The 15080-nt window shown below is 42.1% G+C and overlaps 1 protein-coding gene across 1 annotated transcript in view; it reads left to right on the top strand.

The window, feature by feature from the left end:
• WDR7 (WD repeat domain 7) overlaps positions 1–14862 on the top strand; it is a 451784-nt gene extending 436922 nt beyond the window's left edge. Inside the window, exons 27-28 of the mRNA XM_038743534.1 lie at positions 5699–5803; positions 11954–14862. Coding sequence (XP_038599462.1) covers positions 5699–5803; positions 11954–12157 — 309 coding nt within the window. The 3' untranslated portion in view covers positions 12158–14862. The remainder of the gene's footprint in view (positions 1–5698; positions 5804–11953) is intronic.
• Positions 14863–15080: the final 218 nt, after the last annotated feature.

Here is a 15080-nt window from a genome sequence, read left to right as displayed (position 1 = left end):
TTTACCTTCTGTGTGACCTTGGGCAAGTCACTAAACGTACAGGTGTCTCAATTCCTGTATCTGCAAAATGGGGACTCAATACCCATTCTTCCTCCTACTTAGACTGTGAGTCCCATGTGGAACCTGCTTGTCTTGTATCTACCTAAGCACTTAGTGCAGTCCTTGACATATAGTAGTTGCATAACAAACAACGCAATTATTATTATTATTTTCTTTATGGTGTTTAAGTGCTTTTGATGCCTGTCTCCTCTCTTCTAGACTGTGAGCCCGTTGTGGGCAGGAATTATCTCTCTTTGTTGCTGAATTGTATTTTCCAAGCACTTAGTACAGTGCTCTGCACACAGTAAGCACTCCGTAAATACAACTGAATGAATGAATGAATGAATGAATGCCAGGCAATGTTCTAAGTGCTGGGGTAGATACAAGATAATTAGGTTGGACACAGTCCATGTCCCAGTTGGGGTCCTCATCCCCATTTTACAGATGAGGTCATTTAGGAAAAGAGAAGTTAAGTGGCTTGCCCAAGAACACACAACAATATTATTATTATTAGTTGGAAGAGAGTAGCAACAGAAAAGTAACCTAGCTTTCAGTAATTAGAAATGGGGTGGGGTATGGTCAACCAAACCAAAGGTGACATACAGAATCAGAGCATCTTTTGCAATGGAGTTCTGCATAAGATGAATTTGCATGGAATCTAAGTGTATGGAGCCAACCCAAAGTTTATCCAAATAGTTTCAGGTGGGCACAAGCAGACTCACTCTCGCCTAACTACTTGTCACCTCTCTTGGCCTGGGAACAAAAGAGGGGGGTAGAAGCAGTTAATGCATTCTGCTAGTAAGACCTAACAAGAGGAGATCATTTCAGTGTTGCTTTCTCTTTCCCTGAAATGATGTGTGGGCATCTCTGTCACTGCCTATTGACCATGTAAAGGTAGCATGTCCCTTTAAATTGGCCTTGTTGCATCAATCAATCAATCAATCAATCAATCGTATTTATTGAGCGCTTACTATGTGCAGAGCACTGTACTAAGCGCTTGGGAAGTACAAATTGGCATCACATAGAGACAGTCCCTACCCAACAGTGGGCTCACAGTCAAAAGGGGGAGACAGAGAACAGAACCAAACATACCAACAAAATAAAATAAGTAGGATAGAAATGTACAAGTAAAATAAATAAATAAATAGATAAATAGAGTAATAAATATGTACAACCATATATACATATATACAGGTGCTGTGGGGAAGGGAAGGAGGTAAGACGGGAGGATGGAGAGGGGGACGAGGGGGAGAGGAAAGAAGGGGCTCAGTCTGGGAAGGCCTCCTGGAGGAGGTGAGCTCTCAGCAGGGCCTTGAAGGGAGGAAGAGAGCTAGCTTGGCGGATGGGCAGAGGGAGGGCATTCCAGGCCCGGGGGATGACGTGGGCCGGGGGTCGATGGCGGGACAGGCGAGAGCGAGGTACAGTGAGGAGATTAGTGGTGGAGGAGCGGAGGGTGCGGGCTGGGCAGTAGAAGGAGAGAAGGGAGGTGAGGTAGGGGGGGGGCGAGGTGATGGAGAGCCTTGAAGCCCAGGGTGAGGAGTTTCTGCTTGATGCGCAGATTGATCGGTAGCCATTGGAGGTTTTTGAGGAGGGGAGTAATATGTCCAGAGCGTTTCTGGACAAAGATAATCCGGGCAGCAGCATGAAGTATGGATTGAAGTGGAGAGAGACACGAGGATGGGAGATCAGAGAGAAGGCTAGTGCAGTAGTCCAGACGGGATAGGATGAGAGCTTGAATTAGCAGGGTAGCGGTTTGGATGGAGAGGAAAGGGCGGATCTTGGCAATGTTGCGGAGCTGAGACCGGCAGGTTTTGGTGACGGCTTGGATGTGAGGGGTGAATGAGAGAGCGGAGTCGAGGATGACACCAAGGTTGCGGGCTTGTGAGACGGGAAGGATGGTAGTGCCGTCAACAGAGATGGGAAAGTCAGGGAGAGGACAAGGTTTGGGAGGGAAGACAAGGAGCTCAGTCTTCGACATGTTGAGCTTTAGGTGGCGGGCGGACATCCAGATGGAGATGTCCTGAAGGCAGGAGGAGATGCGAGCCTGGAGGGAGGGGGAGAGAGCAGGGGCAGAGATGTAGATCTGGGTGTCATCAGCGTAGAGATGATAGTTGAAGCCGTGGGAGCGAATGAGGTCACCAAGGGAGTGAGTGTATATTGAGAACAGAAGGGGACCAAGCACTGAACCTTGGGGAACCCCCACAGTAAGAGGATGGGAGGGGGAGGAGGAGCCTGCAAAAGAGACTGAGAAAGAACGACCGGAGAGATAAGAGGAGAACCAGGAGAGGACAGATAACGTGTTGAGGAGAAGGGGGTGGTCCACAGTGTCAAAGGCAGCTGAGAGGTCGAGGAGGATTAGGACAGAGTATGAGCCGTTGGATTTGGCAAGCAGGAGGTCATTGGTGACCTTTGAGAGCGCAGTTTCCGTGGAATGAAGGGGACGGAAGCCAGACTGGAGGGGGTCGAGGAGAGAGTTGTTGTTGAGATGTATGGTTGTTTCCCTTGGGGTTCAGTGAGAAGATTTCTGAATTTTTCTATGGCTCTTGGGCTGTTTGTCAGCCAAGAAGACCTGAGTTGGGTGTGGCATATGTGGTCCAAACCCCAAAATTTTCTATGCTGGTAATGCTATGGTCAGACCAGGGAAGACCCAGACCAGCTAAGTTTGAACCACTAAAACTGGTCCTCTAATAGCTTTACTTCTTATGTGTCAAACAGTTTCATTATAGTGGCAATTAAGAAATGGGCAGTTCCGGATTTTTTTAATGGTATTTTTTAAGTCCTTATTATGTGCCAGGCACTACTATAAGTGTTACTGGAGTATATATAAAATAATCAGGTTGGACACGGTCCATGTCCCATGTGGGGCTCATATACTTAATCCCCACTTTACAGATGAGATAACTGAGGCACCGAGAAGTTAAGTGACTTGCCAAAGGTCACACAGCAGGCCAGTGGCAGAGCTGGGATTAGAACCATGGTCCTTCTCACTCCAAGGCTTGTGTTCCAGCCACCAAGCCATCTTGCTTCTCTGTTGGTTTTGGTTATCATCTGCATTGGTTATCATCTGCAGACCAATGCACTAGTGTCATTTTTCTTGGTAGAGGATTATTTTCTCCAAAGTGGATTATAATTGCTTTCAGTTCACCGTACTTACTTTCAGTTTCAAGTTTGTAAGCTCTTTGTGGACAGAGAACATGACTACCAACTCTGTCATAGTGTACTCTCCAAAGTGTTTATTACAGTGCTCTGCACTGCAACGATTGGATGAGAAATTGAATAGTAAGAACCCAGGAAAGAGAGAGCTCATCCACATAGTGATACCTCCCCAAGTGATTAGTACAGTGCTCTGCACACAGTAGGCACTCAATAAATGTGACTGATGGATAATGCAAAGGGATGGGAATGGCCTTCTCCAGAGAGGACAGGTGCAGTTGTGTTGCTATTAAACAAATCCTTTAAATGGCCTGTGCTTCCCCTTCCTGCTCTGTAAAATGGAATTACTTATATTTGTTTGTCCAGGACATTGAGATTACTTGCTGAAAATGTTCTCTGAGTGCAAAATGTTTTGTTATTAGCCCTGTCTCCATTCCTTTTCTTCCACAATATAAGGAGGCGTTTAACAATTCAGCATTCTACTCCTGCCAGGAATAATTGCTTTATATCTTTTATTGTTCATAGCATTTCTTGAATTAGATTAATGTCTTTATGTTCCATTTCTGTCTTTGCAAGACAGATTTCTTTGTCCAATTAAAGTGGAGAGACATGATATTCATTTGCATGTTAAAAGCTTCCAGTATCTTTTATTCATATTGCATTGTTTTATTTGTTTCTTTTTGTTTCCAGCCCCTCAAAATGGCAAGATCTGTTGTTTCCAGCCCAGTGCTTGAGATCCCAGCCATTGAGTTTGGCCCTATCACAAAGCACTTATGTGTTCCCTGTGATCCCGATACAGCTGCATTCCTAATGCGGAATAGAGGTTAAAGTCAGTTCAGGCCCCACCTTTTACAGATCAGAAAAGTTCAGAGATTCTGAACAGACAACAATAGCAACATTTCCATTCCTCCGAGGGCTGAAGCACCTCTCGAGCTGAAATTGGAACAGGCTCCCCAGATGTACCAAAGTAGTTTAAAATAACAAGCATTTCTGACCTGCCGCAAGTGGCACTTGCTATCACGCAAGGCAGTTCTTGAACCCTGCGGGTAGCTCCTAGAGGCCTTAGAGATTGTCTTTCTGTGCCTTTGACTCTAAACAAGGTCATGGAAGCCAGCAGCACCTTGAGGGTGGAGTCAGACTGAATGGTTTAACAGAGTGCCGGTGAAAGAAGTTGCCCCTAGTCCCTGAATGCCTGTTCTAGTTTTAGTTGTTTCAAAGCAGAAGCACTTTTTTTTTTAATTTTGGTACCCAGCTTTGCCATCTAGACCTGCAAGTCCACAGAGAGCAGGAGCTGAGCTGCCTCTCCCTGGCATGGAAGCCTAGCAGCAGACTTGGCCTCACTGCAGCTGGCCCCCACCCGAGGCCCAGCCAGATTATGCTCAAAGCCTTCCGAGGTGAAGGACTCTATGACTGATTCTACCTTGCCTGGCAACTTTTGATACGAGTTTCCTCTGCAGAGTCCTGTTGCCACCCGCACCAGTCAGTCAGTTAATAGTAACAGTAATTATGGTATTTGTTAAGCCCTTACAATGAGCCAGGAACCGTACTAAGCTCAGGGGTGGATTACAAGCAATTCAGGGTGGACACAATCCCTGTGATATATGGGGCTCATAGACTCAGTCCCTATTTTACAGATGAGATAACTGAGGCACAGAGAAGGAAAGCGACTGGCCCAAAGTCACCAGCAAAGTGGCAGAGCCGGGATTAGAGCCCACAACCTTCTGAGTCCCAGACCCGAACTCTGTCCCCTATGCCATGCTGCTTCTCATATTCCATATCATAGTCAATTATATTTATTGAATGCTTACTGAGCAGAGCACTGTACTAAGCTCTTGGGAGAGTACAATATAAAAAACCGATACATTCCCTGCCCACGACAAGCTTACAGTCCAGAGACAAGCTTACAGCTTAGAGTTGCCATTATTGTCAGGTCTCCTCTGCTGCCCAGACGGCTGTGCCCTTTTCCCTTTCTGCCCATGGCTCCGTAGCCTTTTCTAAAGTGTAAACTTTAAATGCGATTGAATGAAGGAATGATTAGGGTCTTACACATAAGAGGGGGTATGAGGCTTGAGCCTTAGGAGCACCAGAGCAGTCTGGTTGCTGGCAGAATAATAATAACAATAATAATAATAATAATAATAATAATAATAATAATAATAATGGTATTTGATGGTAGAAGACAGGGAGAAATAGGTGAACACTGTCATTGGAAAGGCAGCCCATTTTCTACCCTTTCCACTGTGACTCCCCCAGAAACAGCAAGAACCAGATGTGTCAGAACTATTAGCATTATTCTCATTCCCATATTATTAGTAGTTGTATTTATAATCTACAGATACACTGTTCCTCGCTCAGCAGAAGAGGACAGACACGAACAATAACAAAAGTAAAATGTAACTCACAATGAAAACTTGTTTAAATTGAGCAATTAAAGAATCTAAAGATTCTACGTGAACTATAAAGGGTAAAAGTAATATTAATCATTGCTTTTGATATTCTATTTTAGACCATTCATGGACACAAAGGACCTATAACTGCAGTGGCTTTTGCTCCCGACGGCCGATATCTTGCCACCTATTCAAACACTGATAGCCATATCTCCTTCTGGCAGGTAAGTTTCCTGCTGCTGGAAATGGGGAGAGTGCAGAATGGGTCTCAGTCCTGGTTTCTGATGGGTTTCCTAGGGTTTTCTACCTTTAATATGCATTACTCATTTTATCTCTTTCACCAGCCAGTTTTGGGATTTCTGTTTTTATAAATAAGGGCTTTGGCTCCTCAGTCCAACTGCGGATAATTTAGGCAATAGGGAAACACAACGATTTGATTGCTCTTAGAAGCATTTCCAAGATAAAAAGAGAGAGCTGTTGTTTCTGATATCATAGCCGAATGTGACTCCATTTTCAGTGTATGTTAACTCTTGTGATTAAGTCCCCATGGTGCATTTCAGCATCTGCACATTTTCTGGGTGACAGTCTTTGGCTGCTGGTTTATCAAATGCCTCCTCGTGGTCTATTCCATATTTAAAAAAGAAAGCATGAAGAATTAAATTTATTCTTTTACTGTTTTAATGTCCCCATAGTATCTCATCAGCTTCTAATCACCTAAATTCTAATTTGCCATGTCAGTATTAATATCATATCCTGCCATTTCTTCATATAAAGTAAATGGCAAAGAAAACCCAAACCCTGCTGTTTTTACCAATTTGGATTAGGACCTATGAGTCTCCAAAGTAGTTCAGACTCTACATCTGTGTATAAGAACGCTAATTGATGGTAAGAGTTCGCTGGATTGCCTTGGAGGCTAAAGTAAGGGACAGGGCCCCCTCCCACAGCCTGTCAGTGGTTTATTCAGACAAACCCCAAACCCTGTAGCTAACATCATGGAAACTGCTTAATTCACAACATTCCACTAAAGCATGATCATTTCCAAATCTGTTGCCAACTTCCTTTCCTTAGCCATCCAATTTAATTTCTCATTTTCCTGGGTCTCATATATAATAATTATTATTATTATTATGGTATTTGTTAAGCGCTTATTCTGTGCCAAGCACTGTTCTACGCACTGGGGTAGATACGCCCCGAGTATCTTAATCAGCTCATTTTTAACCAAGATGGCCTTAGAGATCCCCCCTGAGCTACCTCTTCCCTGTTTAGTAATCACACTGTTCTTATATACATTCCATTTAGAGCTGAGTATGGGGTGATTAGTTGCCTACCAGCATTTCTTTATAAGATTCATTTCCCTCCCCCTCATATTGCTCTTCCCCTGTTTGCCTCCACTGTTTGCTTTTGTAATCTTTCCTGGGAGTCAGTCTCTTGGGAATGTCTTCTAGACAACACCCAGCCCACTTAGGGATCCTACAAATATACAATCTAAATAGCACCCCCCTGATTTCTCTTGAATCCCAGACAAGGGCCTCTTCCAGCGTACCATGGGAAAGAGTGTATATGCGTGGAAATGCAGTCTATTTCATTTCCACGTGGGGACACTCCCATGATACATCGGAAGAATGGATCTTTACATTAGAGCCAAGTGAAGGCAGAAGTTGGAATAGCTCAGTGCATCAACATCACTGCCTATTTCAATTTTAAACAGACCATGCTTCAGTTTTACCAATAAAATGTGTTAAAACTGCTGCCTGACCTCTGATGAAGGATTTCTTATTTGGAGTGTCTTCAGAGAACATTGATGGATTCATTTTTAGCGAGTGGTGCACCATCCTGCCTCTCTCTAAATGTGCTCTACTTATTTGTTTGGACAAATGTAGTTTAGTTCTAATGATGGATGATAATTCTTTCATATTATTCCAGTAAGTGTACTGTAATATATTTTGAAAAACCTAATGAAGTCTTATTAATCCAAGACCTTACTAAAGCTATCAGCCATTAAGTCTGTGCTGAGAAATGAATGTTAGGCAGAAGTATTGGAAGATTACCCAAGTGAGAATTAGTAAAGTGCTATTGCGTGGGAGTGTGTGTGTGTGTGTGTGTGTTTGTGCGTGTGTGTAAAATACCACTAATGTTGAAAATATTGTCAGAGTCTATTTCCAGTTACTGCAATGAGTAATGTCTGCAGGCATGCATCTGACTATGAGAACAGAAAAGTGATGTGAAAAGGTACCAGTTTGGGAGGAAGTATCTTTAAAGGAATGGAGGAATTCCAACCTGAAATTACGGTCAACTTTTGATCATTTTGGAAATATTATCTAGTTTTGACTCTCCCCACCCATTTTTTGTTATTTCTACCCTCGAGAGGACTTCAGATTTTTCATGGAGAAGCAGCGTGGCTTATTGGATAGAGCCCGGGCTTGGGAGTCAGAGGTTGTGGGTTCTAATTCCGACTCTGCTGCTTGTCAGCTGTGTGACTTTGGGCAAGTCGCTTAACTTCTCTGCGCCTCAGTTACCTCATCTATAAAATGGGGATTAAGACTGTGAGCCCCACGTGGGACAACCCTAGCACTTAGAACAGTGCTTGGCACGTAGTAAGTGATTAACAAATACCATTATTATTATTATTATTGTTAAATAAAATAAAACTTTTGAGCAGTTGGTGTGCAAAGAGAGTTATATAATTTAAACGGGGGAAAGGAGAAGAGAGAAAAAGAGAGAGAAGGGAGATTTTTAAAAGAGAAAGGCAGGGAAACAGAAGAGAAAGAGTGAGGCAAGCACTCTGCCTGCTCTTTGCAGTCAATCAGTTGTATTTAATGAGTGCTTTTTGTGTGTAGAGCACTGTACTTAGCACTGGCATTCACATCGTGCTTATTCTCTCCTCTTCCTCATGTACTACCACTGCTGCCACTCTAGACTGGCTCATCATCATCATCCATCGTATTTATTGAGCGCTTACTATGTGCAGAGCACTGTACTAAGCGCTTGGGAAGTACAAATTGGCAACATATAGAGACAGTCCCTGCCCACTCATGTTGGGGGATGAATCTTTGCCTCCAACACTTGTGGAGACCCCAGAATCTAGCCAGGGGATCCTCTTACCCCCAACCCAGAGTTCAACTCACTGGGGAGGAGGAGGGCAGCGCCCGATGCAGCGGGTCTTTTGACCCTCTGTCCCTACAGTTCTCGGCAGCTAACCACTGCCATTATTTTTCTACTCAGCACCCGTGTGGATGGTGGAAGGTGCTCTTTCTTGCTTCACTTGGTTGGCCCGCCCCAGTTTCACTGCTGTTTGCACTGGCACCGAGCAGGAATGGGTAAGAGGGAGAGGGCGAGGACAGCTCCAGCTTGCCTTGTTATGCAGTAGGGATCCCACCATTCCCTAGGCTGGGATCACATCCTGCTAGGGGAGGCCAAAGAGTGGAGTCACCATCTTAACCGAGCCCACCCCACCGCCTGTTCTGACTCAAAGGGGCTCTCCCGAACCCAGGAAGCTCTGAGGGAGAAGGTGATGTTCTCACCCTCTGAGCATCTATGCTCGACACCCAAATCAGGTTTGAAGAACCGTGCCTGCCTGCCCCCCTCAAGGATCCACTTTGGGATATGAATGTGAAGTGTGTCTCCTCCCCTCCGCCCACCGCCCTGCCTCCCCAGGCCCCTACACCCCAGATTTTTCTATTTCTTAGCATTTCTGGTAATATAATTTTAAAGTATGCTGACTAAAAATCTGCATATTAGCATCATATTTCATTTTCTGGAATGAACCCATTCCCGCATAGCAGCAGGTAGTCATGATTTGAATGTAGGAGGCAAGTGCCTTGTCAGTGAGGAAAGAAAATGGGCTTTTCATTTCAAAACAAGTTCAAAATTAAGTTCTGGATAATTGTAATCAGAATATTGTCATTTTAAAAATTACTTTTTTCCATGGGTTTGTTTGCTTTAACCACTCACAATATGCCGGGCACTGTACTAAGCACTGGGCCAGATACAAGATATCTGTTGGGTAGGGACCGTCTCTATATGTTGCCAACATGTACTTCCCAAGCGCTTAGTACAGTGCTCTGCACACAGTAAGCGCTTAATAAATACGATTGAATGAATGAATAATCAGGTTAGACAGAGTCCCTGTCCCTTATGGGACACACAATTTAACTTGGAGGGAAAAGAATTTAATCCCCATTTTACAGATAACTGAGGCACAGAGAAGGTAGGTGACTTGCCCAAGATCACACAGCAGACAAATGACGGAGCCAGGATTAGAACCCAGAGCCTCTGGCACCTAGACCTGCGCTCTTTACCTGGGGCCGTGCTACTTCTCTGGTAGTATTATGAGCTGATGGCCCGTGAAGAGTTTCATACAGCACATTTCCATGGAAAGGGAGATTGGCACCTATGGCCAGGTTCTAGCATATGTGCTAGAGGTGATTAAGGGCGGGGAATCGCCTAAGGGAAAATAAGAACCACTCTTACTGGGCGTTTTTGAATATCTTATGCCTGTTTGCACCACAGTTAACATGTCAGGATGGTAGAGGAGCAAAATGGAAGGTAAGTGGCACTAAGTAATTTTGAGTGGATCATGTTCCACACACATAGATTTTCATTTTTAAAGTCTACAGAGAATGAAAGCCACTGTGCAGTTTTCGTCTGGAAATTTTGATCTTTGGAAAACATAATATGCCTGTTGAAATCTTTTTTTTTTTTAATTTACAAATGTTTTCTGGAAACTTGGTTATATGTATACCATTAAAAATCCAGAATTATACTATTCCATTATTTTGGAAGTAGTAAGAACAAAAAAAAAAATAACACAGGATAAGTAGGAATATTTGTTAAACTATTTGTTGACCTCCCAAAATAAATGAAGCATTGATTTTTAGCCAAAACAGCCCAAAACTAGGCCAAGCGTGACACTGCCCTTATTTTACATGTATTTGAGTTCAGTTTCTTTATCAGAAAGAGTTAAATATACCCATTCATTTGGTTTTAAAATGTGACCTCGTACACTAGTGATTTTTTTCACCTCTATGTTGTATTCGGCACTATTATTAATGCAGGAAAATCAGTAACATTAGTCATCTTAAAAGGGTTATTACTCAAGATGATTTAAATTGTGAAAATGTCAGTGGTGCTTGCATGCTCCCTGCTAGAGATGCCATGATTTACACTCTCTGACACCATTCTGCTGCTGAGAAGGGCCAGAAAAAGTAATGGCTTATATTTTGCACTGATCAGAATTCAGAACATGATATCAGCAATAACACATCTTAAATGTCCCAAGATTTGCCAAGGTTTCATATGTCAAATCCTATGTATACAGTTGGACCATAATCTGTAGGTTTTATGCCAATCCCAACAACTGAATACAATTAGAAGGAAGTTTTACAAGGGAGAACCATAAGAATTGAGAACTACTAGAAGAAAAGATGATTTCATCGATGTCATTTGTTATCCACAGAGTTTTCCTATTGATGTGTAATAATTGAATAAATAGGAGGCTATTTTCAAATAAGCTCAAAAGATAATTTCAGAGAACTGGTGGCCTAATAACCTGCCATATAAAATGCCTCTTGGTAACCTTTTGAAATATTATTTAACTAAAAGGTGCTATGTGTGTAAGATTTACTTAAAGCACCACCTCCTAGGCGAAATCATAAAGCTAGTATGGTTTTTGAAACAATGAGATTGACTGAAGACGCTAACTGGTAAGAAGGCATTGTTGGTAAGCTTTCAAGAATCACGCTGGCTTTGTGTGAGGTGGAAGCAAAGAAAAGATCAGCCGCAGACAGTGTTGAAATACTGATTGAGATCTCTCAGTTTAATTTGATGGGAGACCGAGTCAAAGGATTGTGTCCAAAAAGAGACGAGGGCAAATTGTGAGATCCGAATCAACATTTCCCACTCTATTTGTTCCTCAACTCTGCTGTTTCCTTGTCCTAACAAAGAGCACAATTCACAAAACCATGCAGTCATTTTGTTCATTTAATCGTCTGGAAAGAGTCACTGTTAGCTTTGCTATTAAGAATACATACTTTAAAGAAAACCCATTTTCAATAAAGTGACATTAATGTGTGTTCCACAAAATATCTGTAATTGAGTATTAATAAGAGAATAGAGACCTGCAAATTAAATTCCAGCCGTGCCTATGAAAAGACAATTTAGAACCGCTGCCCTCACGGCCGCTGCATCAGGAATATTTCCAGCATTTCCAATAGACCTGCGGCATCTGAGGAACTAAACTATCTGAGGAAAATGAACGTAGTGGGAGAATCGCTTCCTGCCTGACTACTGGTTCAGCCAGGTTCCATCAGGGAAGAGGAAAAGAGAGTAATTCCCATTTTTTTTCCTATTGTTTGTTGTTCTTTGTCTTTCTCCAGATGAATACCTCACTGCTGGGGAGCATTGGCATGCTGAACTCAGCCCCCCAGCTTCGCTGCATTAAAACCTACCAGGTACCCCCGGTCCAACCTGCTTCACCAGGTTCACATAACGCCCTCAGGCTGGCCCGCCTGATCTGGACTTCCAATCGCAATGTCATTCTTATGGCGCACGATGGAAAGGAGCACCGGTTTATGGTCTAGAGTGGTTCTCTATCACTATATCTCTGTCTTTGGTTGAAACTTGTTTGCAATCCTCTAGTTTTCCGTCCTTACTAATGCTGGATTAGCCAGTCCAGCGCCTATCTAAAGTCATCCAGTGGGATCAGCCCAGACTGCGACCCTTCCGCATGGTTCTCTACAGCCGAGTCCTGCTTGTTCCAGCTCCTGAGTCAGAGGCATGCATACTAGCTCAACAGTATAGGGTTATCCTCTCACCGTGTAGTGTTTCCCTGACAATAGGGGCAGGGAAAGAAGGCAGTTATTGGGAATGCTCCTTGTTACTTGGTGCAACAGAAGCAGGAAAATCAATAAACACTGTGATTGCACTCCCAGGCTAGATCAGCTTTTTCAGGAATCTAACCCCAGTCTCTGAAATACAGTTGAACCTAGTAGCTTTTACATAGGAGGTTGAGGCAGTGCAGCAGTCCTAATTATCAACATTGTTTTCCTGTGAGATGCTTAAGGAATACTACTGTTTACCAAAACGGGTTCTATGTTTACATGTACTTTCTTCAGGTGATTACTGGGTTCTGTTTCCTAGCGTTTAGCAGTTACCTTCTTTCGAAAGAACCTAAGTGGTCTGGATTCAAGAGAAAGTATATGAAGAAATTCTTTTTCAGAACAGGAACAGCCGGTTTTAGGCGCATATTTTCCTGCAATGGTACAGCGTGAGGAAATATTCAGTAGATGACAATAAGATGCCTTGCTTCTTGTGACGTAGAGAAAAAAGAATCATTCAGTCCACAAACTGAGAAGGATGTTTTTTTAAAAAAAAACTTGCACAACAGGAAAAGAGTTAATTGTGTTTCGAAAAAAAAGCCCACCATTACCTTCTGTTCCTGCAGGGTTAATTTTTGTTGTTGTTGTTGTTGTTGTTGTTGTTGTTGTTTTAAGGTGCTTCCCTCCCTCCAGAGATGCCCAGATCTGTATTTCATAACGTGGTCATGCAGGTGATTTTGGATTTTGGAAAGGATTCACCTTTCCAACCAGTTGCTTTAAAAAGGAGAGAAGGAGTAATGAACAGATGCTTTGTTGCAGCATGAATATTCTGGGTTGTTAGCAAATACGTCACAAAGTTATGGGGAAAAAAACACATGGATAATGAGGAATGTATATTCCTCTAAGTTTATTAGAGCATTGCTCCAACAAGGATGTCCATTCCTTTTAATATCCATTTTAACTGTTCACTTTTTTCAGCTTACATATCCGTTTATGTCAAATTAGATGGGTTCATGTTGGTAGTAAAGAAAGAAATCCATAAGATAGCATTTTGTGCAAATTATTTCTAACAAAATATTGATGTGTGTAGAGTTTATATTTCCCATTTTTTTCTCTGAGAACTCAAAGAAGGAGAGAGCTTTGTAGGTAAATGATTTATTAGAGGAAAAGAAAATGTAGAGAAAAACCCCAAAAATTGTTAAAATGAAAGCAGATGAGTACTTCTCAATTTAAAGAGCATTGATTTTTCAGAGGCTATTTAATATACAAAAAGTGGGATCACAGTCCAGAAGCAATGTATCTGTTCTACTGGTTTTTTTTTAAGCAGAGTAAAAAATTAAGGCCATTAGGAGTGATGATCTCATTTCTCTGTAAATTGTATTATTTCCAACTGTGGCTAAGCTGTTATCCACTGGTGGTAAAATTCTGTAGTAGAATTCAGATGTGTATTTTTTTTTTTAGTGAAATTTTGCCACTTGCATGTACACTATATTTATAATGACTATATATGTGTTTCCAAGGCAAGAAGCAAAGGGTCTCGCAGCAGAATCCTTACTTGTTTGATGCATTTGCTCCATTGCTCAATTGAAATAGAAGGAAAACAAAAAGGTGCACTTTATGCTTTCTCTAGTAGGCACTTCCAAGTTGTATTTAGTCCTGCCATAAGTTTGAAAAAAAACATACCAGAGTTTGCCATCACAATTTAAATCTGGGCTCCTCTAAAAAATATATTTAGTGACGGTACTGGAGAAAGGGTGCTTTCAGAGGAGCAAATTCCATGTTTTAACAAATGCTTGCTTTCAACAAAAAGTTTTATGCATTTATAAGAAAGAAGGGGTGGAAGTGGGCTGTCAAAGTTCTTCTCTTCCAAATTCAGTTGTGACACATAGCAAAAATTTAAAACTATAAGGTAAAAGCTAGCTTAACAAAGCCCTCACAAGATTACCATCTTCCAATCTCATGTAGTTCGTTGAGACTGTCAAGGTTATAGTCCAGTGGTTTCGTATTATGAACCTCTGAGGTGGAGTCACTGTTGGATAGTTAGGACTATCTAACTGCTAAACTAATATTTACATATTAGTTAAACACAAATCTACTCTTTGCTACTTGTCAGATGCAGTCCCAAACTGCATCACAGCTTAGATCTCTCACCTCTGCAGTAAACTTTGTATTGTCATTCCAGTGTAAGCTTTTAGTGTTTTATTGATTTGTTAGTACAGTATTTGGACTTGTCCTTGTAAATGTAAAGACATATGGGGCTTCATTTGGCAGTTTACAAGTAAAAGATGACATAATTCGACACCTGTATGAAAATGTTGTAATGATTGAAGTCGGTGTGTACGGTAAATGAATTAGAATGTCTGCCTCTCAAGACATTTCTTGACTATTCCACTTAAGAATTGCTCTGTGTACTAAATATCCCTGTGTACATATGTGTGTGAAATAAAATTAAATTGTACAAAAGACCATTTTCCCCGTACTGTCTATTTAGCTTTGGTTTGTCCACTTTCCTACTGGATTCACAATGGATATTTCTATGTGGATTTAGCATTTTTTTGTGGCCGGGGCAGGGGTGAAGGGGTTTGCCTTTTGGTATCACTTGGCCAAATAAATCTTGCTGTTTCTCAGTTATTTTTTAATGTCCCACTGAAGGCTGGAAAATTGGGTTTGGGAAAGCTACAGTTTC

The sequence above is a fragment of the Tachyglossus aculeatus genome, chromosome 3, assembly GCF_015852505.1.
Source record: "Tachyglossus aculeatus isolate mTacAcu1 chromosome 3, mTacAcu1.pri, whole genome shotgun sequence".
NCBI lineage: Eukaryota > Metazoa > Chordata > Mammalia > Monotremata > Tachyglossidae > Tachyglossus > Tachyglossus aculeatus.
This window is presented reverse-complemented; position numbering and strand designations above follow the sequence as displayed.